Source organism: Rattus rattus, chromosome 13, assembly GCF_011064425.1.
Source record: "Rattus rattus isolate New Zealand chromosome 13, Rrattus_CSIRO_v1, whole genome shotgun sequence".
In the NCBI taxonomy this organism is placed as follows: domain Eukaryota; kingdom Metazoa; phylum Chordata; class Mammalia; order Rodentia; family Muridae; genus Rattus; species Rattus rattus.
Genome location: NC_046166.1, coordinates 64,725,755 through 64,752,399, shown reverse-complemented (window position 1 = coordinate 64,752,399; position 26,645 = coordinate 64,725,755). Strand labels below are relative to the sequence as shown.

Below are 26,645 nucleotides of genomic sequence, written 5' to 3'. Positions count from 1 at the left end.
CCTGTGGACTTGTGCCTTGAGTTCACCAGGCAGGTCACTTGCAGCAGAAAAGTTGGTCTTACCTGTGGTCCCGAGGCTCAAGTTCGCTCGCGGGGTGCTGCCCACGGGCTCTCCGCGGTGGCAGCGACCAGGAAGATCTGCGCCGCCCCTTCCGGGAGCCTCCGTGCACCAGGGTTCCAGATGGATTCTCAGAATCTGAATATTTAATCAATAGCTTTTAATTGTTGGTTTGATCAGAAAAACAAATTTACTAAAAAATTGTGATTCTTAAGGCTAAAAATTTAACAGATATAAACCTGTAAAATACTAATCTTATAAAAGCTGCTAACTTGTCATAAACAAGTTATATAAATAAATTATAAACAAGTATATAAACAAGCATTATTATTGGGAAACTGCTCTAGGGCTTAGTTGAGTTTACTGGTGGCAAGGAAGAAGGTAAGGGAAGTCGCCAAGGGGAACAAACACAGAGGGAGGAAGAAGAAAAAGAGAGAAAGCCTGCATGAAGACAGAGAAGAGGAGAGAGGAGAGAACAACATGTCTGGGTTATATAAGAAAAAGCCTTTGAAAGAAGGGCAGCCCTACAGACTCAGTGTCAACCTGTACCTCAGTATGAGTCAATGGTTTGCTTCATGTGTTCTATAGGTAATAGGGAATATGATGGTTAAAGAAACTAATTTAGGTCTGAGGCCAGCTCTAAAAGCAACCAGAAACTAAGACAATACTAGGAATTCCAGGAATGCAAGAGACTCCAGATGTTCTCTCACACCTAAGGAAACTCCAAGAAAGAGCACCAGGGTCTTTCATACTTAAAGAGCCCTCCCCTTTTAGCTGGGTCTCAGTTTCAAATCCAACCATGGGAACTGAGGACAGCTGCAGCTTGAAATAAATATTCAGTTAATTACAACTTAAATTGAGTCTATGGTCTTTCAGTGATTTCTGAGTCCATAACACTGGCAGCTAGAATTTTTTAAAAAGGGCTTTGAAATAAGTTCCTGATTGTTGAATCTGAGAGTCTTTAGAAAGTTGTACACCAAATGTTAATGACGTACACATAGTAAGGATTTTCTAGAGGGGACTGAAGTGAAAACTTAAGGGTTCTTGTGAGAGATAAAGTTTTAAACTAGCTCAAAACTCAGCAACAGGATCTGACTCAGGAAGACAGATGGTTAAAAATGCAGGAGGACTGGTGCCGACTCACTGACCCTCCGGATGTCACCCGACATGAGTAAATGAGTAATGGGTTCTGTTCTGCCCCTGTGATGTTTGTTCAAGCCCCCATTGTGCCCTACAGATAATGTTCCAGCCATTGTGTCCTACAGATAGTATTTCAGGAAACCGGGGCCGAAGCCTAACCAGATGTGTATCATATGCAGATGCTTCATCAACTCTGACAAACATTTACCCTAAAGGACAGGAGGAATCAAGATCTGTTCTCAGGAGAATGAGGGCTTGACCTTTCCCTTGATTTAAACCCTAGAGTCTTAAGAACAATCCTGTGACATTGAGAGTTTCCCCTTGTGACATTTTTGGTATTTCCTTTTGACACCCCCTCATCTCCTGGGGCTTGTGACTTTTTCCTTTAAATAGCCCTTCTCCCAGCCACTCAGGGTCAACACCTCTGTCTCCTGCGTGCTATGTGTTGACCCGGAGCTTTCCGTAATAAACCTCGCCTCTGTGTATTACATCAAGATGGGTTTCTCGTGTGTCTGGAGTCCGTGACTTCCCGAGACTTGAGTAAGGGTCTCCCTTCAGGGATCTTTCACTTGGAAAGTCAGTTGTGTTGGATGGTGTTTTGCTGGGGCAAACATGTGAAGGAACATTTAGCTGAAGTGGACAGATGGAAAAGACTAAGGCAGACTCATGAAGAAACATTTTCCTTAAGCAGACACAGGAGGAAGGATGTCCTGGTAAAGTGACAATGTGAAAGGACACACGATAAAGAATTCTTTGCTAACAGCACACATGTATTGGTCCACCTCACATTGTGTTGTTGAACTCCATTTGTTGGGACTCCATAGAGGGAAATGCACCCAAAAAAAAAAAAAAAACTTCTGGTGTTGTGTTGTGGCTATTCTGCCAACTGGGGCTGATTGGCAAAGTGATGTCAGCTGAGACAGGTACTCATGCTGAGGCAAGAAATGTGCTGAGGCAAGACTAGTGGAGAACACATGCTGTTTGGAGGGTATAAAAATGACCCAACAGACAGTAATGGAGTCTGAGCTAGGCTTGCTTGTAGAGCTCGCTGTGCAACTCTTGTTGGACTGGACTCTTCATTGATCTTCAATTTGCTGAGAGAGGCACAGTTGAGAACTTGTCCTGGAGTTCTTGCTGGTCCCTCCTGCTGACTCCTGCCAAGCTGAGGCCTGGCTCTCTCTACAAGGAAGCACTACCACTGCTGATTCATGTCTGCTCTCCAGACTTTATCAAACTGGACTGATAGTCTCTCCACGAAGTGTTTGCAAGTGGATGGAGCTGCCACTGTTCACCTTGTGAACTGAACTGCTGGTTTCCAGACAACATAGATGGGAGTTGCTCCAAAGAACCATTTCTAAATAGGTCCACTGTCCCTGTGTCCTTTCTTTTCTACTAACTCCAGTGGGTGCTGGGCTTAGAGGGAAGTTAATGCATTTAAGAACGATCATTAAAAATAAGGGTTGAAAAAATTAAAGTTACAGGGGACTTTGAGAATAAAACAAATTGAAGACTTGGTATCAATGATCCCTGCGTAATAAGAAAGCAGATTAGGAGTTTACTGTTTTCATGCTTCCTTTACAAAATACAGAGATGAGCTTCATCCTGCAACACAAGCCTTTAAGTCAGTGTCTTCTGGGGGATACCTTTTTATGAAGAAATGTTCCAGTGTTGGACCCAGAGACATGGAGAGTATTAGACACTAAAATTAGACCTACTACGTGATAGCAGAGAATCCAAGAGAAGACCCATGCTGAGTTGTGTGGGTTTGCTATGCTGGCTACATCAGAGCAAGCAGCTTGAACAACCCTGCTGGTAGGAACTAAGATACATAGGACCTATTGTTCCTTCCAGGATGTGAGGCTTTTTCTTACTGCCTTTTTTTTGTAGGTGTTCTGGAACCCACCCTCACCCACATGCTTATACACACATATGCTTCTCTAGTGTCTATGGTCTCTTCTAATAGGTAGAGTGAAATAGACTCTGTGATTAAACTTAAACATTCAAATATAATATTAACTACTCACAGTTTTTTCTCTTCTAACTTATAGTTAGTACATTTCAAACATATCTTGGAATCAGAAGTTTATGGCAGGAGGAAATCTCCTATACACAGTTGGTTCTCATGCTTAAACACATAGAAGATATATATATATATATATATATATATATATATATATATATATATATATATATATATATATATATAAGACTTGGTATTAATGATCCCTGTGTAATAAGAAAGCAGATTAGGAGTTTACTGTTTTTATGTGGATGTAACCTAACTCAAAGGTATTTTTGGAGATATTTTTTATCTCCCATAACCTTGCTTGGGTGATTCATGGGAGGGTTGAGACAGGGTTTCTCTATGTAGCCCTGACTGTCCTGGGACTCACTTTGTAGACCAAGCAAGCTGGACTCAAATGTGCGGCCTCCATTTCTCAACTGATGGGATTAAGGATTGTGCTGCCACTGCCAGACTTGGCATTTTCTCTTTAACCTTATTATTTTTTGCTTGTTTATTACGGTCTCCAATTTTGTGGGTTTCTGTATATGTGTGTTTGCTTGTGTATGAGTGGTTCGTGCCCTTTGTTTATTTTATTTTATTATTGTTTATTTGTTTTGTTAACCTACATGTGTGTGTGTGTGTGTGTGTGTGTGTGTGTGTGTGTGAGAGAGAGAGAGAGAGAGAGAGAGAGAGAGAGAGAGAGAGAGAGAGAGAGACATGCATGGAGTTGGAATGGTGAGGAGGGTTTGGGAGGAGATAATGGATGGGAAACTGTGATCAGAATATATTGTATGAAAAAGAATATTTTCAATAAAAAAATTGAAAAAAAGGATGAAGTATAGCTGTGTGTATACATGGTGAGTGAGAGAAGAAAGAAGCACTGAAGGCTATGGCCCCATCTTGGGACCCAGCACTGCAGTAGAGCATGGTCTATGACTGGATGAAGCAGAGGATAGAAGTTGGCAAACTGAGTGCACAAATTAGTCAGGCTCAAGGTAGAAGTAAGTGTTCAGGATCAACTCTGGGTCTTTGCTTAAAATATATGTGTTGTCTGAGGATGGAAAGGAGATTGTGTTCAGAAGGGCAGAGGTCAGAAAAGTAAGAATAGCACAGGAAAGATATCCTCAGTGTCAACAAAGTCACTTGGTCGTCTCTGACTCGGTGTCACCATCTGCTGTCCTACTTCTTGTGCACTTGCAGGGCAAATGTACTATTGTTATATCAGAATGACAAGGGTCATAAGAACCATGCTTGGACAGAAAGACCTTGACTCAGGTACAGGTAATAGAAGGCTTGCATTTATGCTAGGAAATCACTAACACAGAAAGTCCAAGGTTTACAAAAGACATAGGACTTATAAACTATGGGGTTGATGTCACAGAAAATTATGAGCTTCCAAAACTTTTTAAAACATGGGCAACAGTGCTAACTTACTATATTTATGAAGAGCCACATACTAGGTCATCTTAAATTGTAATTATTACATGTATATACACATGCATATAATATTTTTAATGCATGCATAGGCACACATATATCTTTAAGAGAATCTATTTAACATTGCTCATGTGTCTACATGTCTAGAGCTAACCATTTGGGATTTAGACCTATAACTGACAATAGGACCTTATAGAACTAAAAAACCTTCCATATGGCAAAGGAAATTCTCAGTCAAGTAAAGAGGAAGCTCATGGTGTGGTAAAGACCCTTTGCAAGCAATATACCCGCTATGGGTTATTATGCAAAATATAAAGAACTAGGAAAGTAAATTAAGAAAGCTAATAAAACAACCCAATAAAAACTCACATAGGGATCAGAACAGAGAATTTTGGCAAAAATAAAAAAGACAGAGATGAGATCAGGAATGTTTGAGTGTACAGTATGCAAGCCCAAGTCAAACCAAATTCCTGCATGGAGCTGGGAGTTGGATAAAAAACTCCACCCCTTGCACTGGATGTATTGCCAATTGTTAACTGCTGGGTGGGAGAGACAGTTCTTTCTGAGTGAATCTCCTGGTGAATTGACCTTGTGCCAGTGAAAAAGCTAGCAATATATGGGCGGCACAAATTGATCCAGAGGGATTTTTTAAAAAGGAAAACAAAAGAAAAAACAGTAATGAATTTGGGTGGGTAGGGAAGGAGGTATTTATGGGAAGAGTTTGCACAGTGAAGAGTATTATTGAAATAGGTCAGACAGTTGTTGGAAACATTCAAAGAACTCCTAAAAATAGCTAAGAGGTATATTATAAAGTGTTTAACATTCTTATCAGAGAAATGGAAATGAAAAGTTCTCAGAGGTTTCATCTAACCATAGTCAGAATCACTAAGATGAAGAAACAATCGTGAACAAGTGGGGGTGAGGGTCTAGGGAAAGCAGAACCCTCAGACACTTTGGTGGGATTGCAAGCTGGGGCAGGAACTAAGGAAGTTGGTGTGAAGAATTCCCACAAGATTGTAGGGAAATCTCCATGGCACAGCTGGACCATTCCTTGGCAAACCCAAGCACTCAGGATCCTCCCTCACAGATACTTGGTCAACCATCTTCATTGCCTCTGAGGTCACAATAGCTACAGGAAGGAAACAACATAACATCCTTCAACTGAAAGAAATGGAACATGAAAACGTGGGACTCATTTTTGAGGGTGACTCTAATCTAAAGGACAGAAGACTTGATAGACAGAGAGCAGGTAGAACAGAACATCTTGTCTCTTTGTATTCAACCTCCTGCTCATCCTTCTTATGACGGCTAAAATGTAGCCAAGGATTAATGTAAATGTTACAAAGGGTTCACTGAAGGTTCTGCTACGTGGCTCAGAAGAGTCCTGTCTAAGCCACATAGAAAAAGCATCAAAGAAACATAACACAGATTCTTTATCTGCAAGGAGTTTATTGGAGAAGGAAAAACAGTCGAGGCCAAGCACAAGGGTAATGACAGACTGTGAGGCCCCAGGGCATATGGTTATCTCATCCTTGGGGTCCATGTTCAGCTGCAGCAGAATTTATGATGCATATGTGGACCTTGATAGCCGAACGCCGCAGCGACACTGACTTCTGCAGACTCTTCTGCAACTGCACCGCGAGGTCCTTCTTAAGCCTGAGGAAACAAGAAAGCATCAGGCATGAAGTAAGGAGGCCAGCAGTGTGTGGTAGTGAACTACCCTATGAAGATGTCCTGTGCATGGTAGAGAGTAGGTTTGCTGTGTGGGTGACATCACAGCCAGCACCACAGTCAACCCCAAACACATGGAGATAAGATGTTTAACAAGTGTTAATCGCATATAGGAGTTGACATCTACACCACATTCTATCAGCATTTTTCTGTTTTCCTGACCCAACACCTTCATACACTGGCATTTGGGTCCCAAATCTAATTTTCAAAGCAGAACGGATATCTCTTCCTATTACAAAATTATCGATCAGGTCTAAAATGTCTAATCAATATGTTCTATATTTTAAAGCTTTTTCACAGATAAATTGTTGGATCAAAAACCTTAAAAGGAAGAAAATCAAGCCCAGTGGCTTGACTCTCACTGTTACCTCTATGAATGAGACAGGGAAGATCCAACGGCTCCCAAGACTGTACCTGACAGGATTACAGGGCTAATCTACAACCCTCCCCACTCCCCCCTCAGGAGACTCCAAGCCTCAAACATTCTGTGCACCAGAACTCACGTAAATCTTGAACAGCAGAGGCTTCTGGGCCTTCAAAGGAGACAGACACATCCTGGTCCTCATCTGCTGGCTGCTCATCAGTTTTAGCCTCTTCCTCTGCCTCTTGAATGGGATCAGCCTGGACCTGCAAGGCCAGCAGGACAAGAGCAGAGAGGAGAACAAGCGTCTTCATGGCTGCAAGTCACCTGGAGGATTGGTGAGCTGGAGACCAGTGTGTGGAGAGAGGAGGCAGCCTGCATTTATAGGGCAGAGAAAGGCCCCACACTTAGAGACCGCACTCACTGATGGCAACTGCTCCCAGCTGTTGTCCTCAGGATCCCTTTGATGTTCCTCTGTCCCTAAGGCTTCCATCATCATATAGGTCTGTGTGTTCAGAAACACCCCCCCACACACACACACACACCAACTGATAATGATGAAGGGGCCTTGCTCTCTTCCCCTGTTTCCCATCTGTTTCCCACCTCTCAGTGGTCAGGAAAGAAAATAGCTGGGCACTGCCTAATTTAATGAGCACATGGAACAAAGGTTTTTGTGTTTTGAACTTGGAGCCTGCTCTTCTCAGAAAGTCTGGACCCTGGACCAGTCCTTAACCAGGTGGACTGGACACTCAGTTTTTTTGCCAGTTTCAGGATATTAGCAATGATCCTCATTAATGCAAACTTTGTGAATCCCCTCCTTTGGGGCCATTTTAGAGAAAGTAAGATGGCCTTATTGTGCCCTCTAGTGAATTGAGTTCAAGTTTCTAGGATTTGTCAGAGTGAAGCTGTAGTAGGTTGTTCTGAAGAAGCCAAAGTGATGGAACACATCTGCCAAGAGTGAGCTCCAGGTGGCTCTTCACCTGCGGGACCCTCAAGCCATGGGGTGTTTCCCAGGTCTGAGATGCAGCAATGCTTTTACTTTTAGACAATGAGACCTGACCTACAGGAAAGGACATCCACAATGTAGAGAGGCTCAGAAACTGCTACCAGTCTCAAGAAGTGCCGCCATGTCATGCACGAACACTCTTCAGTCTGTGTTTATCCCATGTCTCTCACCACACACACAGCAAAAGGTCCAGAGCTTCCTGATGTTTTCAGTCAGTGTATAGAGTCCCACTGTCAGAGGTGCCAGCTCCTATTTACATGTTAATAAATAATATTTATTGGCTACACTGTTTTTACTTACAACTCTGTGCAAAAGTTAGCGAAGCAGCAAGAATACTATTTTATATACCTATTGAACATACAGATATATATTATTGTTTAATGGGACATGACCACTTGAATATCTCTGTAGGCTTAGATCTATGAGTCAAGAAGCACATCTTACATTTCAGACACATTATTGTCTTTCCTAATAATCACAGAGTTGGTCTCAGGTGCACTTACTAAAATTTGTATGCCCAAGACTCCATGCCCATGTGAAGGTTTTATATTCTGTGTTTTCTCTTTCTGTCCTTCCTACCAGTGTCCAGTATAAAACTGGTCATTGAAGGCTCAGAGAATGCCAAACCAGTACAATAGGTCCATCCAGAAAAAAGCCCTTCTAAGTAGGGCAACCAAGTTTGGGTTTGCACCGTCATTTTCATTTTCTTGTTGCCTTATGTTCTCTCCTTTGTCTCTTCACCAACCCTGGTAACATCAACTGTCTCACCTGGGGAAAGACACCTACTCATGGACACCAGGAGAAACCAGAATCCTCTGTCTATGAGCTTGCACCCAGTCATTAACAGATTTCTAGTTTTATTGAGCCTTGATGGAATAGCAGTTCTTTACTTTGTGAATTTACAGTCAGCTGGAATTTAACGGTTTTTGTGCAGGTTGATAGGGGTACTATGGTGCTTTTTTTTAAATATATTTCTCACCCCAATCTGATATGCAAAGTCATGACTTCAGCATTATGCTAATACGTTTTTCTCATGACTTGACAGCAGAAGTGCACAAGTGCATGCCGTGCACGTGTGTTGGGTCAAATGCTCTGCTGAAAGAGCTGTCCCCACATTTATTTTACATTTTTTAAATTAAACAATTTATTTATTATTGTTTTATAATTGGTTTGCCTGAATGTATGTAGGTGTGTGCTTGTTGTCTGTGGAGACCAGAGTAGAGAGCCAAATTCCCTAGAATTGGAGTTCCAGAATGCTATGAGCTGCTACCTGGATGATAGAGTCAAACCTGTATCCTCCACAAGAGCATCAAGTGCTCATAACCACTGAACCATCCCTTCAGCCCCACATTTTCTTTAATCTTTACCTGCCCTTCAGAAAGTCTGAAAATCTTCTATTTGTAACATATGTTACAAATCTCCCGAAATATTAACATTTTTTCTTTGTCCAGTTTTGTTTGTGGTTCCAAACAAACTGGTATGTAATTTTCTTGAATAAAATTTCTGACTTTTTTCTCTTTCAACTTAAACTTATAAAACTCAAGCCTGTGTGTTTTAGCGGCATTAGCAAAACCCTACCATGAGTATGATCTACTCATGGAGGGTATTCAGGATCTTTAATATTCCAACATATGATATCACATGTGAATGCCCAACAAGATGTTAGGAAATAGGTCTGTGGATGGAACAGGTGGACCAGAGACACTGAAGTGATGTTGGAAAAATGGAATTCTTTGTAGTTCATTGCTATTTCTCCTTGTACTAAATCTTTTCTTTTTCTTTTTTCTTTTCTTTTCTTTTCTGGATATATTCTTTATTTACATTTCAAATGTTTCCCCTTGGGAAACTCCCTATACCCCTGCTTCTATAAGGGTGGTCACCCACCCACACACCCACTCCTGACTCCTTGCCCTGGCGTGCCCCCGGGGTATGGAACATTGACAGGACCAAGGGCTTTTCCTCTCATTGGTACCCAACAAGGCCATCCTTTGCTACATACGCAGCTGGTGCCATAGGTCCCTCCATGTGTATTGTTTGGTTGGTGGTTTAGTCCCTGGGAGCTCTAGTTGGTTGATATTGTTGTTCCTCCTATGGTGACCCAAACTTCTTGAGCTCCTTCAATCGTTTCTCTAACTCTTCCATTAGGCACCTTTTCAGTTCAATGGTTGGCTGCGAGCATCCACCTCTGTATCTGTCATGCTCTGGCAGAGCCTCTTAGGAAACTGCTATGTCAGGGTTCTGTCAGCTTGCACTTCTTGGCATCAGCAATATTGTCTGTGTTTGGTGGCTGGATAGGCTGGATCCCCAGGTGGGGCAGGCTCTGGATGGCCTTTCCTTCAGTCTCTACTCCAAGCTTTGTCTCCATATTTTGTCCTGTGATTATTTTTGTTCCCCCTTCCAAGGAAGACTGAAGCATCTGTACTTTGGTCTTCCTTCTTCTTGAGCTACATGTGATCTGTGGATTGTATCTTGGGTATTCCTAATTTAAGGCCTAATATTCACTTATCAGTGAGTGCATACCATGTTTGTGTGTGTGCGTGTGTGTGTGTGTTTGGGATACCTCACTCAGGATAATATTTTCAACTTCAATCCATTTGCCTATGAATTTCATGAAGTCATTTTAGTACTCTATTGTGTGAAGGTACACATATTTTCTGTATCCATTCCTCTATTGAAGGACATCTGGGTTCTTTCCAGCTTGGGCTATTATAAATAAGGCTTCTATGAATATAGTGGAGCATGTATCCTTGTTATATGTTGGGGCATCTTTTAGGTATAAGCCCAGGAGTGGTATAGCTGGGTCCTCAGGTAGTACTATGTCCAATTTTCTGAGGAAACTCCAGACTGATTTCCAGAGTGGTTGTACCAGCTTGCAATCCCACCAACAATGGAAGAGTGTTCCTCTTTCTCCACATCCTCAACAGCATCTGTTGTCACTTGAGTTTTTTATCTTAGCCATTCTGACTGGTGCGAGATGGAATCTCAGGGTTCTTTTGATTTGCGTTTCCCTGGTAACTAAGGATATGAATATTTCTTTAGGCACTTCTCAGACATTCAATATTCTTCAGCTGAGAATTCTTTGTTTAGCTCTGTAACCCATTTTTAAATAGGGTTATTTGCTTCTCTGGTGTCTAACTTTTTGAGATCTTTGTATATATTGGATATTACCCCTCTATCAGATGTAGGATTGGTAAAGATCTTTCCCCAATCTATTGGTTACAGTTTTGTCCTAATGACAGTGTCCTTTGCCTTACAGAAGCTGTGCAAATTCTGTGAAGTCCCATTTGTCAATTCTTGATCTTAGAGCATGAGCTATTGGTGTTCTGTTCAGGAAATTTTCTCCTGTGCCCAATAGTTTGAGTGTATCTGGTTTTATGTGGGAGTCCTTGATCAACTTGAACTTGAGCTTATAAGGAGGATATAAGAATGGATCAATTTGCATTCTTACACGTGCTAAACACCAGTTGAACCAGCACAATTTGTTAAAAATGCTCTCATTTTTTCTCTGGATAGCTTTAGTTCCTTTGACAAAGATCAAGTGACCACAAATGTATGCATTCATTTCTGGGTCTTCGATTCTATTCCATTGATCTACCTGCCTGTTTCTGTACCAATACCATACAGTTTTTATTATTATTGCTCTGTAATACTGCTTGAGGTCACAGATGGGGATTTCCCCAGAAGATCTTTTATTGTTGAGGATAGTTTTCACTATCCTGGGATTTTTGTTACCCCAAATGAATTTGCAAATTGTTCTTTCTAACTTTATAAAGAATCGATTTGGAATTTTGATAGCGATTGCATTGAATCTGTAGATTGCTTTGGTCAAGATGGCCATTTTTACTATATTAATCCTGCCAATTCATGGGCATGGGATATCTTTCCATCTTCTGAGATCTATTTCTTTCTTCAGAGACTTGAAATTCTTGTCCTATAGATCTTTCACTTGCTTGGTTAGAGTAATACCAGGATATTTTATATTATTTGTGACCAAGGTCACAAATAATCCTTTAAGTAGAGGAAGGCTACTGATTTGTTTGAGTTAATTTTATATCCAGCTACTTTCCTGAAGTTGTTTATCAGCTGTACAAGTTCTCTGGTGGAATTTCTGGGGTGCTTAAATGTACTATCATATCATCTGAAAATAGTGATTTTTTTTTACTTCTTTCCAATTTGTAACCCTTGGACCTCTTTCTGTTGTCTAATTCCTCTGGCTACAACTTCTAGTACTATACGGAGTAGGTAGGGAGAGACTGGGCATCCTTGTCTCATCCCTGATTTCAGTAGGATTGTTTCAAGTTTCTCTCCATTTAGTTTGATGTTGTCTATTGGTTTGCTGTATATTGCTTTTACTGGTTTTAGGTATGGACCTTGAATTCCTGATCTTTCCAAGACTTCTACCATGAAGACGTGTTAAATTTTGTCAAATGCTTCCTTAGCATCTAATGAAATGATCATGAAGGTTTTTTTTTTCCCTTTCAGTTTGTTTATATAGTGAATTACTTTGATATTGAACCATCCCTGCATGCCTGGGGTTAAGCCTACTTCATCATGATGGATGATCATTTTGATGTGTTCTTGAATTCAGTTTGTGATAATTTTATTGAGTATTTTTGCATTGATATTTATAAGTGAAATTGGTCTGAAGTTCTATTTCTTTGTAGGATCTTTCTGGTTTAGATATAAGGGTAATTGTGGCTTTATAGAATGAATTGGGTAGTGTTCCTTCTGTTTCTATTTTGTGGAATGTTTTGAAGAATATTGGTATTACGTCTTCTATAAAGGTCTGATAGAATTCTATACTAAACCCATTTGGCCCTGCCCCCCCCCTTTTATGGTTGGGAGATTTTAATGACTGCTTCTATTTCTTTAGGGTTATGAGACTGTTTAGATGGTTCATCTGATCCTGATTTCACTTGGATACCTGGTATCTGTTTAGAAAATTGTTTCCTCCAGACTTTCCTGTTTTGTTGAGTATAGGCTTTTGTAGTAGAATCTGATGATTTTTTTTTAATTTCTTCCGATTCTGTTGCTATGTCTCCCTTTTCATTTCTGATTTTGTTAATTCAGATACTGTCTCTGTGCCCTCTGGTTAGTCTGGCTAAGGGTTTATCTATCTTGTTTACTTTCCCATGTGATGGAAGGAGTTTCTTTTCTGATCCATTTTATTTGGAGTTTGGTAGGCTTCTTGTATGTTCCTGAGCATCTTCTTCTTTAGGTTAGGAAAGTTTTCTTCTATGATTTCTTGAAGATATTTACTGCCCCTTTAAGTTGGGAATCTTCTCTCTCTTCTATACCTATTAACCTTAGGTTTGGTCTTCTCGCTGTGTCCTGGATTTTTCTGGATGTTTTGGGTTAGAAACTTTTTGCATTTTTCATATTTCTTGACTGTATGCCAATGTTTCCTATGGTTTCTTCTGCCCCTAAGATCTTGCTTCTATCTCTTGTATTCTGCTGGTGATGCTTCCATCTATGACTCCTGATGTCTTTCCTAGGTTTTCTCTCCCTAGGGTTGTCTCCCTTTGTAATTTCTACATTGTTTCTATTTCCATTTTAAGATCCTGGATAGTTTTGTTCAATTCCTTCACCGTTTGTGTTTTTCTGTAATTCTTTTTTTTTATTTATTTTTTTTTCTGTAATTCTTTAAGGGATTTTTGTGTTTCCTCTTTCAGGACTTTTACCTGTTTACCTGTGTTCCCCTGTATTTCTTTTTCTTTTTCTTTTTTTTAATTTATTTATTTTATGTATATGAGTACACTGTAGCTGTCTTCAGACACACCAGAAGAGGGCATCAGATCTCATTACAGATGGTTGTGAGCCACCATGTGGTTGCTGGGATTTGAACTCAGGACCTCTGGAAGAGCAGTCAGTGCTCTTAACCGCTGAGCCATCTCTCCAGCACCCCCCCGGTATTTCTATAAGTTATTTATGTTCTTCCTAAAGTCTTCTATCATCATCATGAGATGTGATTTTAAATCCAAATCTTGCTTTTCTGGTGTGATGTGGTATCCAGAACTTGCTGTAGTGGGAGAGCTGGGTTCTGATGATGCCAAGTAGCTATGGTTTCTTTTGCTATGTTCTTGAGCTTGCCTCTCGCCATCTGCTTATCTCTAGTGCTCCCTGCCCTCGCTGTCTCTGACTGGAGCCTGTCCCTCCTGTGATTCTGCTTGTGTTGGAACTCCTCAGAGCCCAGCTGTCTTTGTGGTCCTGTGACTCTGGGATCCTGCGTGTTTCAGAGCTCTTGAGAGGCAAGCTCTCTCAGGGTGTTACAGGTGTAGGTGAAGAGCCAGAGCCCTAGGTTTGCTCTGGGCACAGGTGCAAGCTGGAAGGAACCCTTGCCTCTGCCTGTGTGAGGTTTTGTGTTGCCCTGGTTTCTGTGAAGGTCCCCATTACACTGGGTGTTGAGAAAGATGTTGTGGCCTCACCTGTGATCTGGAGTGTGTCAGACCTCCAGTGTTCCTGGGTGGGTCCCATCTCCTGGGAGTAGAGCTTCCTCTGTGGTCCTGTGATCTAGTGATCCAGTGATCCTAGGCATTTCAGAGCATCTGGGAATCTGCCTCCCTCTTGAGTGGTGTAAGAATGGATGCAGAGCAAGCAGCACAGTTGCACTCTGGGAGCAGGTTCAGACCAGAAAGAACTTGTGCCGCTAGTTGGCCGGGGTTCTTACAACCCTGGATCCTGGGGGACCCACTTATTTCAGGTGTTGGTGCACTTAGTTGTTGTGGCCTCCTCACCTGTGATCTTGTATGTGGTGGAGCAACTGGGAGTTGTGCTTCCTCTGGGTGTTGTGAGCTCCTTGTACTGAATCTTGTACAGGCATCATCATATATTCAAACATAGCCTCCAAAGTATGGAAGTTAACCTCCAGTGGCCTCTGAAACCACGAATCTTGCACAGGATCCATTTGTGTACATGAGAAAGCTAGCCCTCTTCCTTCCTCACAGGGATTAGAATTCTGATGGTCCACAGGAGGTGCTGGGTAAGATGGGTCACAACTTGAGAATTTGTTTCTTCTTATGACCTCCTGCACTGTGTTGTGGACTCTAAGACAGGTGGAATGATCACGTCTGCACTTGTTTTGGGTCACAAGTCAGCATGCAAAAACTCAACAGAATTCACAGTTACCCTTAATAATCAACTCTATTTCTTTGGCAGCAATCATACATGTGAGTGATTACTTATAACTGGTAAAAAAATAAGGAACCCTTTTCTTCAGATATTTCTAGAGAATACAGGTGGTCTCACATCAACTCTCAGTGGAGGGAATTAGCACAGGTAGAGACTGAGGAGAAGCTGTAGAAAGACTGTCTGTCAACAGATGTCTTTCAACCTTGATCTCCTATCAGGTTCTAAACAAGGAAAACAACTAATCCCAATAAATGACAGGAGGTATCATTAGAAACGCAGAAGTTAGGTTGGAAGGTGGGGGGTAGTGGTAAAAACAGGAGATTTGGCCACAGCCCTGTTGCCTAACCTTTAGTGTCTCTGAGTAAGGCAATTAACCTCTTGCACGTTCCATTACAAACCCACAACACATTGGTCAATAAAAGCAGCTACTTTATTGGGTTATTGTGAAAACCTCAGATAGGAGGAGAAAAAAGACCTTAGCAGTTAGTATGTATAAGCTAATATAATGTGCTGTACATGTTATCTATGTGGAGAATGCTACCTGGCTTATCATGTGTTTCAAAATGTCATGGTTTCTATGAAGTTGCCACACAAAGCTGCCTCAGCTCTACAATACATGAAAATTTAGTATTCTTACTTTACAAAGAAGTTGTCAAGATCAATAGCATTCAAATGTTTTCTCCAATAGCAAATGCTTATATATGTTAAACTAATGGGGAATGTATCTTCTGGTTTCAAATACCTTAAGAACTTTATAGCATTAATAATCTCCTTGTTAAAGAGACATCACACAAAATAAGAGTTTTTCCAAACTAGGGTAAGAGACATTCAATGTAAGGATAAATGAGACTTTGGAGAGCTGAGAACTGATATAACACCTTCCAGATATTAAAGATGATGGAAAGAAGAAAATAGTAAATGTCCAACAGAGTAATGTGTGGGTATTTCTGACCAGAAGACTAAGATATAAGGGTGGTTGATGAGAAGTAGGCTGAGCTTCATATTGGGCTAAGGAATATCCTAAGATCATGGAGACAGACCTCCTTGTTTTAAACATATGTGTTTAGGAACTAATGAAGTCTAGTGTGATTCTAATTATGAAGTCAGAATAGGACTTCTAATTCCAGTCCCAATGTACACACCTTTTCTCTGTGTTTCCATGCTCTCCACAGAGGGTCCAGAATCACAGTCAGAAGCTGTAACATGGGTCTGTCTCAGAGTTGGCTGGAATGAGACAGAAGCACATGTTGTCCATTTGATGTTTCTGTCACTAAAATAGTTTGAAAAATCTTGGGCATCTATAGGGTATTTTTTCATGCTATCATAGATTGTTCACTGAAATTTCTTTAGAGTTTCTCTGTAGTGATGAGTGATGGCCTCTGGCCCATGAGGTGGAGCATGTTGACAACACCATGTTGATGAAGAAGATATGATTTCAATAGAGACATCTTCTGAGCATCTCAACCCACAGCAATTCTCAGTTATTATATGACTTGGCCATTCCTCAATGTTTGTCCTAGGCCAAGTGAAATGAACTGTTTGAGACTCTCTAGGATTAGGCTAAACTAGGAGACCTTTTTATGGACAAAAGCATGCTTTTTGTAAATAGACCTGGGGAAGTCGGTCTTATGAAGGGTATCATTTTCTTAAAATCTGTTTTATATTTAATTACTTACATGTAGAGGGAGACTCATGTGCCACAGAACTCATGAGGAGGTCAGAGGTCTGCTTGCTGCTGCCACTATATGGTTCCTGGGATGAACTCAGGTTGCCAGGAATGGTGGCAGCATCTCCCCCAGTAAGCCCTCTTGGCTCTTGCTTGTTTCATTTCAGTTATTAACTGGCTTTCTTTGTGCACAATTTGTTGCTGTTGTTGTTGCTGTTGCTGTTGTGGTTGTTGTTGTTGTTTTGATATTTTATCTCTTCAGTAGCCATTCTCTGATTTTTACTGTATTTCTCATTACATGAACTCATTGCTCTTCCTTCTCATTCTCTGAATGAGACTGCCTCAGAAGAATATATGAACTTATCATGTGAGAGATGCATTTGTGATTGTGTCCATCTAAATTAGGGACAGAAATAAGAGAAGATTGTGGACCAGGGGTTTTGTTTAAGATAGTTTCATTAAGAATCAGACACTAGCATTCCAAAGCCTCACAGTACCATGGGTAAATGCCACGTAACTTCCAGGTCTCAAGGTGAGCAGTTATTTTGACTTTTCTTCATTCTTGGTAGACAGAATGAGCAGCATGTATCACCCTGTAGATAGGCTCAGAGTCAAGTGAACTGTGGGACTATTCCCACAATGGCAGGACAAGCGTTGGTTAGGCTTTAAGGTTCACAGAGAGCGTAAGACATTGAATAAAGGAATTAATAGTGAGTGACATCTAGTAAAGATGCTTGAGGTATCAAGGATATTTGTCATATTGCTTCATGGAAGCAGCATAACCAACTGTCACAAGTACACTTTGCATGTTTACTGCAAAATTACTGCTGCTTTCAAGCTCCATATAATGATGCACACCGGTGTTTTCCTACTTGTTAGAAAAGTGCAAAAATCACAAAATTCTACCAATTGAAGAGGACTTCAATTTTTTTAAATAGACTCAGAGATAGCAAATACGAAGAATAATTGTTCCTTAATTCATGTCACCTAAAAATAAAAAGTTCATGATCTCATACAAGAGCCACAGCACAGCACTGGATGGTTCCCAAGTGTGATGTATTCTGTCACAATGGCTTCTTCAGAGCAACCCACTCTAGCTTCACTCTGAAAACGTCAATTCACTAGATACACGATAAGGCAATTTTACATTCTTAGGCCCAAAGGAGAAGATTCATAGGTCTTCCTTCATGAGGGTGATTGATAATACTGGTCCACCTGAATTCATATCTGTTCCAGGGTCCACACTTTCTGAGAAGAGCAGGCCCCCAGTTTAAAGCACAAAAAACCCTTTGTTCCATGCGCTCATTAAATTAGGCAGCGCCCAGCTATTTTCTTTCCTGACCACTGAGAGGTAAATACTCAAGCAGATGGGAAACAGGGGAGGACAGCAAAGCCTCTTCATCATTATCAGTGGGTGTTTGTGTGGGGGAGGGGTGTCATTGAACACAGAGCAACATCAGGAAGGAATCCTTGAGGACAGAGGAACATCAAAGGGATCCTGAGGACAACAGCTGGGAGCAGTGGCCATCAGTGAGCGCCTTCTCTAAGTGTGGGGCCTTTCTCTGACCTATAAATGCAGGCTGCCTCCTCTCTCCACACACTGGTCTCCAGCTCACCAGTCCTCCAGGTGACTTCCAGCCATGAAGACACTTGTCCTCCTTTCTGCCCTTGTCCTGCTGGCCTTCCAGGTCCAAGCTGAACCTACCCCAAAAACAGATGAAGGGACTAAAACTGATGAGCAGCCAGGGAAAGAGGACGAGGTTGTGTCTGTCTCTGTTGAAGGCCAAGGAGACCCTGCTTTTCAAGATGCAGGTGAGTGCTGATGCCCAGGATGATGGAGGCTTGGAGTCTCCTGAGGGAGGATTGATGATGACCTCCAGAATCCTATGGAGACTAATGTGGCTTCCTTGGTAACTATTTTACTCCCTTTTATTTCTTATTCATAGCTGTAACTGTGAGAGTGAAGTAACTCAAATTGAATTTTTTTTCCTCATAAGGCTTTTACTGTAAACACACACACACACACACACACACACCACACACACACACACACACACACACACACACACACACACACACACACACACACGAGAAGGTCACCAGAATACAGAGTAATCCAATTTACTGAGTAGATGCTTAGAGAACAGAAGGAGTAGCCTTAGGTATTAGGAGAAATTTTTCTTTCTTTAAAGAATCTTTTAATCAACTTAAGAGTACACCCAACTTTCTGTATGGTGACAAAAGAAATGCAGAAATAAAAGAAACATCAGAATGGCTCCCGAGTGCATGGCCGACCCCTCCTGAAGTACATTATTTGTTGAGATGACCATGCTGATGGCTGTAATGTGGCCCACACTGCACATTCATGCTGTGTCACACATCGTCATACAATCACATACTATTTTGTGTGCCAACCTAGAAACTTAATGCCTGATTCATTTTGTGTCTCCAGTCTTAAGAGGTCTGGACTGCTTCTGTCGAGCAAAATCCTGCAGATGGGGAGAAGGCATTATGGGGACCTGCAACAAGAGATTCGGAAGCCTCATACTCTGTTGCCGCTGAGCACAGAGATCAGAGAGAGCAAAGCTACTATGAGTTCTGAGGCCACCAATGCTGATGTTGATGACTACTCTGCTTGAGCTTCTTTATCTTCAATAAATCGCTTGCACTATGCTTCCTGTGTGTTTGCATTCTTTCGATGTTTGCTACAAGGCTCAGTCAAGACTCTGGATATAAAGTATCAGAACCTTCAAGGAAACCTTTGCAGTTGATGAATAATTTAGTTTTTACTTGCAAAATACTGACTCCAAATACTAGCAATTTAAGGATGACTCTGGGTTCAGACACAAAATGCAAAGAAAGTTCAGAATTCTCACAATCCTGCCATATGCCTCTTCTAACTTGACTCTGTCTTCCTGTAGACTTGACTCACTTAAAAAGGCATTGTCTGTATGTTAAGAAAAACTACCACTTTGGGCTTCAGATTTATACACTTCTAAAATCTGTTAGGGGGCTGGAGAGATGGCTCAGCCATTAAAGACTAGACTCACAACCAAAAATAAAATCTCGTTAGGGAGGTACTGTATTCTTAAAAACTGTGAAATTTCAATAAACCAGGCATGCGTTATCCCTATGCCTTCCAAGTTGTGGGTTAATTTTGACTATGGAGACAACTTTTAGCAATATTAGAGAAAGTTAGTCAGAGACATAATGGGTAGCATGAGAAGCAGAGAACACTATGATGTCCACATTATCTGCAGTGTCTACAGTCATATGAGACAAAATATATTTTCTATACAGTAATCTTCATATACAAAAAGTGGGCACATCTTATGACTGCAGTGTGCTCTACAAGGTACACTTCACTGAGTTCCCTTATAGCTTTGGAGAGCTGAATGCAGCTTGGAAGAGATAACCAGGATAAATAGGAAGTCAGACAGTTCTCCTTACAGCCTGATTCTCTGGTAACGCTACAGGGTGCTAAGACTCAGACTCTAAATCATCACAAACTTCTTAAGGGAAAACCATGTATGGATGAAAGGACAGCAGTGGTGGTGACCTTGTAGATTGCAGCTTCTAGTTGCACAGATGGTGTGGGCTCCCAGCAGACATTCTTGTGAATGGGGCATTCACTCAATATGGATGGGACCATGCAGTTAGAATTGAATATGCCCATCACACTGTGAGGAAGAAACGATGCTAGAAGCATCTTACATGGTAGTTGTTATAGCAATTATGACAGATACCAACTCCTCAGAATGAGCCAGTAAGGAAAGTCTAACTCTATCCAGTATAACCCTTTCAGCTTCAAATGTTACAGAATACTGATTAGTGGATTGCAAACATGATGGGCAAATTATTATTACAAAATTCCCTCAAAACTGTTCTGTCGGTTGGGGATTTGGCTCAGTGGTAGAGCGCTTGCCTAGCAAGCGCAAGGCCCTGGGTTCAGTCCCCAGCTCTGAAAAAAAAAAAAGAAAAAAGAAAAAAACAAAAGAAAACTGTTCTGTCTTCAAATAAGTCACTTGTGTCCTGGGCAAAATAAATTTGATAATTTAAGCCAATTATGTGTTCATCCTTCTGAAATGTAATTATGTAAAGGCACAAGTTCTCAGTTTCTAGGAACACTCTGGAATAGAATAACTCCAGAAAATGTCAATCAGCAAACACATGACACAATCACATTGATCAAACCCCCTACTAACGTTTTCCAAAGGCCTCTCCACTAGTTCACAGAGTTAAAGTCTCTTTTTGTCTCCAGAGAGATTATTCCAACACCTCTCCCCTTTGCAAATTCTTCACCCTGGATGCAATAAGCTCATGTATTCTTCCTTCCCCCTTTTGCAGTTTAGGGTAAAATTTTCTTGTAAAATGCAAGAGTTCATTCTTTTTAAGCTGACCTATTCTAGTGGTAAAAATTCTAGGTGCATAATCGTAAGTGTTCATTCGTGTATGAGCACATTTTGAAATGATTAAGTTGGGGAATTAGCATATCTATTACCTCAGGTATTCATAATTTTGTTATGGTGAAACCCAAAATTCTACTCTACTGTTTTGAAATACAAAAATCCGTTATTATTCACAACCATGTTGTTGGGTAATAGTCCACCAGAACTCATTGCACCTACCTAAATGTAATTCTATGCCTATTGATCAACCTCCTCTCATATCCCTTGACCTTGCAAGCCTCTAGTAGCATGTATTCTGTTATCACCTGCCATTTCATTACTGTTTATGTTGGATATGTAAAAACATGTTGTCCTTCACTTTGAGTGTCTGGATATTTCACCGTAAGCATCCTCCAGTACAATCTCTGCCTTCATATAGACTTCACTCACTCAGAAAGGCATTCCCTGTATGTTAAGAAACACTACCACTTTGAGCTTCAGATTTACACACTTCTAAAGTCTTGTTAGGAAGGTACTGTAATCTTAAAAAGTGTTGACATTTCAATGAACCAGGCCTACATTATGCCTATGGCTTCCAAGATGAAAATTTTATCTTTTTAAGGTTCAGTAGTGTTCCACTATGTACAAACACAAACACACACACACACACACACACACACACACACACACACACAGACAGAGAGAGAGAGAGAGAGAGAGAGAATGTATGTATCCCACATTCTGTTTAGCTACTCAACTACTGAGGAATATCTCTTGGCAATAATGCATAATGTACAGAGCTAAATACACAAAGTTATCTCTCAAGCATAAATTCACTTGCTAGTTTTTCTCATGTTGTAGCAATCACTGAAGCTATAAAGCCCACCCCACTAAATCCCTCCCTAAGGACAAAGACCCGATCCCCAGTTGGGTGGCACACTAATCCTGCATCCTCACTGCAGAAATCTGGATAGGCAGTGAATAAGAATGGTTCATCAAAACATCTCAAATAATAAAAGACCTGATGCCACTTACAGGATGTTCTCTCTGGGTCATTCTTTAGATACTAAGTGAAAAGATGAAATACAACTTCATTAATGCATTGACAAAGCAAAGGTTGATATTCAAAGTGATCATCGCAAGTCCCACCTTCTCTCACTGTGTGTGTTGATGAACGTGCTCTGCTCTCCTACTGCTGTGTAAGACATCATAACAAGAAGAAGTGAATTTCAAACAACACGCACACATGGGTTCTACCTCATATTTATCATTTGGACATTGGTCAGTGCCATGGGCTCAGAGATGAGTGGTTCTCTAGGATTTGAAGAGTTTTGTGCAGAAGCACTCTCCAGCATGGTTGACAGGCAGGTACTGGTGTCAGGAGAAAGAATAAGATGGGCTGTGAACTGAGACCAGGTGTGCAGCGTACAACCACCCATCATGATCGTCACTAACCTGTGTGAAGCAGAGTGGGTCTTGATGATGGATATCTGTAAACATTATGAACCAAAACATTTTCCCAAGAAAACCACCCATAAATAGTTCTGGTCTACCACTGTAAGAGACCTCAGTTCTTTCCATGTGGTTCCACCAAGATTCAGAGTTCCACAAAGTATGGTAGATGGGTTCCAGTGTGAATATCTGCTTTGGGCCATTTTGCCTTATGTAACAGGACAACACATACCAAGTCATATAATCATATTATATACAGCAGATGATACCAAATCCTACAGTTTTGGGGACTTTGAAGTCTCAGATAAAAATGTCAAAAGATTTACTCTGTGGTGATAGCCCATTTCCTGGTTTTTAAATGACATTTTCAGAAAATGTCAGCACCTGGTAAAAGAAACAAGGTTGTTCCCTGAGCCTCTTTTCTAGGAGAAACATCCTATCTCTGAGGGCTCTGCCCTTTGATCCCAATCCCCTGTCAGAAGACTCCACTTGTCACTGTCATGACCTTTGGGAGTATGATTTCCATACATAAATTTTAGTAAAACTTGAGCATTCATCTAGTAAAGAGAAAATGAAATATTAACACTTTAAATCTTGGAGACAAACACAGCATGTTGACAAGTGTGAGATTTTGCTACTGGTCAAGAAATTATCAAGTTTATGCTCAAGAGGAGCTGGAACAAGTCTGCATTCTGACACAGTGTCAAAGGATTTGAAGTCATCTCAGAGCACAGTTTTTCCTCTTAAGGACTGTATGGTGGAAAGTCAGTGCACCTCCTGCATGGAATGTCAATGTTGATCATGCTGGGTCTAACATTGTCTTTCTACATGGCCAGTACTGGTTTATGCATAATGCTTCTGATCACGCACCACTTGGTAAGACTAGCTAGTCCCAATCTCTCTGCTATCTGTCCAGCCAGTGGAACATTCAGAAGACAATATGTCTCAAGGAACAAGGGCATGCATGTTTTGCCCATGTGACTCTAGAGAACTGTTTAGTCTTATTAGTGGCCAAGAAAGGTTGCATGCTTTTCTTTCAGACAATGATTATGTATATATGAACATATATGTACATATATGTATATATGCATATGTATGTACATATATATATTACAAACACATGGGAGACTCCATTAGAACCTGCATAGTCTCGCAGCAGAACTAATGTACAATCTCATCATACAGCAATGTTCTCACTCTGCTGAATGACTTAACTAGTTCTAACACTTATATCTTAGGTCCCGGAGAGGTTCACTGAGAACTACTTTTCAAATGCTTCTTTATATGTACATTGAATATGTATTCTAGTCATCTCCACAAAGCATAAGCTTCGTCTATAGGCCACACATTTCTTGTGCTCTCTTTCATATTTTCTGACACCACTGATCAAGCCTCAGTCACACAGCTATGCAACACAAGCACCCTGGAGTGAGCAGCGATGTGCAAATGGGTGTTATCTAGTCCTACACAAGATAAATAAGAAGTCCTACTGGGAAGCCCTGCTTTGCCCACAGCTTTTCCAAATTGCTTAACTCTCCTTGCACCACAGGTGTTTGAGGTATCCAATAGAAATTAACCACAAAAAATTAAGACATCACAAGTGACCCTTAAATAGGGGACGTCTGTTCTGAGATGTTTAAGGTGCTCTTGTATCCCCAGGTCTGGACAGAAGAGTGCTGTCTCTCTTGCTCTGCTCTCCGTGATTACCCCCAAAGATCTGTAAGTAATGAAAATAATTTCAAAGTATGGATATGTCATTGAAGCCTAGCTGCAAGGGACTCCCTAAAGGCAAGACTGCACTGGAGGAGCCCACATCATCAGACACCCTTCCAGGGTTCTTCTATCTAGGCTTCTGGTATCTGCGAAGGACAGTATTTACTGGTTTTGACAACTTTTGTCAAAATACAAATGTCTTCCTTGTCATTCAAGTAGCATCAATAATATAGTCTTTAAAATATCTTTCTACTTTAAGAAATATCCCTCGGTGTTGCTTGGTTTTGCCTACTGAGTTGCACATGGTTTCTATATATTTGGGTATTAGTTTCTTTGCTAACCTTTTCCACCATGTTCTAGCTTGTCGCCTCACTCCAATGCTTATTTCCTCTTTTATGCAGAAGCTGCACAGCCCAGTGCAATCCCTCAATCCCTCTTGCACACCTGCCTTGTTCCCGGCACCTGTAGTGTCATGAAAGAAATCACTGCCCAGACCCAGTTCTGAATTTTCTTCTAGTAGTTTTATGCTTTTGCCTCTTATGTTCAGGTCTTTGAGTCATTTTACTTCAGCTAAAGTTCCAATTGTGCATGAAATAATTGTGCTGTATGCTTCAGTACTTATTGTCTTAATTGCCATTCATACTTGCATAGAAGTAGAAAGAATAAACACTCATGCTTCCTGGATCAATGCTTTGTCGAGAGCCATAGCAGCTCATTTCATCCATAGTTTGATAAGGTCATTGTGGTCAACAAGCATCAACTCTCTACATCATCAGGATTCAGGTGTGAACCCAGAGTCAACAACTTTGGACACCAGTTACAGATTCATCTTCAGAGAGCGAGAGGCATTGTTCCTTAGAATTAAGGCATGAAAGTGTTGTTTCTTGTATTCTTTTTTAACATTAAAAATGTAAGCACTTATTCAAGTGTAAGTAAACAATCCAAGCGGTAACCCAACAATAGTAGTGTAGTGCCATAAGGATCCTACTCATGCTTACCAGTAAACCAAAGACAGCCACCAAACGCATGGACCAAGGCTTGTCATGAAGGAAGCTGTGGGAACAAAAATATCAAGAAGACCTTGAGGACAAATCCCTCTCCTTATCAATGTAGACTCTTTGTAACTGCAGGGTCTGTCTCAGATCTTTCCCTACACATGTGTCCACCCTCATATATACAGACAGACAGATATACACAGACACAGACATGACACACACACAGACACATACACACACACACACATAGACATACACATACAGACACACACACACACACACACACACACACACACACACACACACTGTTCCTGATGTTTTTTTTTTTTCATCCCTTAGGAGACCCACAGCCATGAGGACGCTCACTCTGCTCACCGCCCTTCTCCTGCTGGCCCTCCACACCCAGGCAGAATCTCCCCAACAAAGAGCTAAGGTGGCTCCAGACCAGGAGCAGCTGGTCATGGAGGACCAGGATATTTCCATATCCTTTGGAGGGGATAAAGGCACTGCTCTCCAAGATGCAGGTGAGAGACATCATCATGCTAGACACATGGAGTAGAGAGAAGGCATAGAGATAAGCTCTGAATTTGGGTAACCCAGTTGACTATGTTACTTCTTTATTTTCCTCAAAGAACAGCAAGAGCCAAATAGATCAATTTCTTTCTGCAAAGATTTATTTGCTTATATCATAGGGTTTAATAAATAAAGTGACTTAGTGACTAGTTTTATCTTCTAGATCTAAATATCTAGACTTGGTCTATTTTACTGTAAATATTATATTTTAGATATTGGAGATGTGTGTTTAGATGTTTATGTAATGGCAGGAACACAAAAAATGGGAACAAAGTTAAGACAAATAGGGATTAGCCTTTAGTTTTGTGCTTACCATGTATATTCATTCATATTGATCATGATTGCTCATGCTGCTGTCACTAATGATCAAGGTAGAAAGCACACTTCACCCAGCACATATATTACCCAAGATTCTTCCTCCCTGCTGACTCAGGCACTAAGTACTTCCTATGATGGCTGTTTCCCCAGATGTGAAGGCAGGCGTGACCTGCTATTGCAGACGCACACGCTGTGGTTTTAGAGAACGGCTCTCTGGGGCCTGTGGTTACCGTGGCCGCATCTACAGACTGTGCTGCCGCTGAGCACTCAGACCAAGAAGAATCCATTTGTCATATGATCTGAGATCTTGAACGAGACTGCTATTTGTCAGATGTTATGTCCTTGAGTTTCCTCTTCCTTTACACTCAAATAAAGTTCTTACAGCAAGTTCTGTGTGTGTGTGCTTGATTATTGTCTCCAAGCAAGACTCTGAGAACCAAGTAGCAGAATGATAGAAAGAAATTTTGGCCTTGTTCTCTAGCAGTGTCAAGGTTATCGCACGGCCTCCCAATGGATAATAAAAAAGGTCAATGCTAATCTCTCATTTCACAACTCTGTCCCATTTAGATCAGAGCCACTCTCAAAGCCATTGGTCATGTGGGAGGGAGACAACATGGATATCTTCACTTTTACATTACCTTTACAATTACCTAACTCTTCTTTATATTGGATTGT

The 26,645-nt window shown here is 41.0% G+C and overlaps 4 protein-coding genes across 6 annotated transcripts in view; 3 read left to right on the top strand and 1 right to left on the bottom strand.

Moving 5' to 3' along the window:
* LOC116914917 (defensin alpha-like protein 1) overlaps positions 1–668 on the top strand; it is a 1,365-nt gene extending 697 nt beyond the window's left edge. The window contains exon 2 of the mRNA XM_032919352.1: positions 646–668. Within this exon, the coding sequence (XP_032775243.1) occupies positions 646–668 (23 nt within the window). The remainder of the gene's footprint in view (positions 1–645) is intronic.
* The window catches only part of LOC116914494 (defensin alpha-like protein 1), a 30,606-nt gene extending 23,561 nt beyond the window's left edge, over positions 1–7,045 (bottom strand). Inside the window, exons 1-2 of one of the 3 annotated variants that reach the window (XM_032918809.1) lie at positions 6,874–7,045; positions 6,201–6,295 (exon numbers count right to left, since the gene is read on the bottom strand). In XM_032918809.1, the coding sequence (XP_032774700.1) occupies positions 6,201–6,295; positions 6,874–7,045 (267 nt within the window). Of the gene's footprint in view, positions 1–6,200; positions 6,296–6,869 lie in introns of those variants that run through there. The other 2 variants (XM_032918807.1, XM_032918808.1) reach the window with 2 other exon arrangements.
* Positions 7,046–18,125: 11,080 nt separating this feature from the next.
* On the top strand, positions 18,126–19,202 carry LOC116914591 (defensin 5). Its single transcript, XM_032918952.1, has 2 exons — positions 18,126–18,343; positions 18,984–19,202. Exons 1-2 carry the CDS (start codon positions 18,172–18,174, stop codon positions 19,091–19,093), a joined length of 282 nt encoding a protein of 93 aa, XP_032774843.1. The 5' UTR covers positions 18,126–18,171; the 3' UTR covers positions 19,094–19,202.
* A 4,831-nt stretch (positions 19,203–24,033) lies between these two features.
* LOC116914589 (neutrophil antibiotic peptide NP-1) lies at positions 24,034–26,359 on the top strand. The gene is made up of 3 exons (XM_032918951.1): positions 24,034–24,090; positions 25,419–25,603; positions 26,121–26,359. The coding sequence occupies exons 2-3, from the start codon at positions 25,432–25,434 to the stop codon at positions 26,231–26,233; spliced, it is 285 nt and encodes a 94-aa protein (XP_032774842.1). The 5' UTR covers positions 24,034–24,090; positions 25,419–25,431; the 3' UTR covers positions 26,234–26,359.
* The last annotated feature ends 286 nt before the right edge of the window (positions 26,360–26,645 follow it).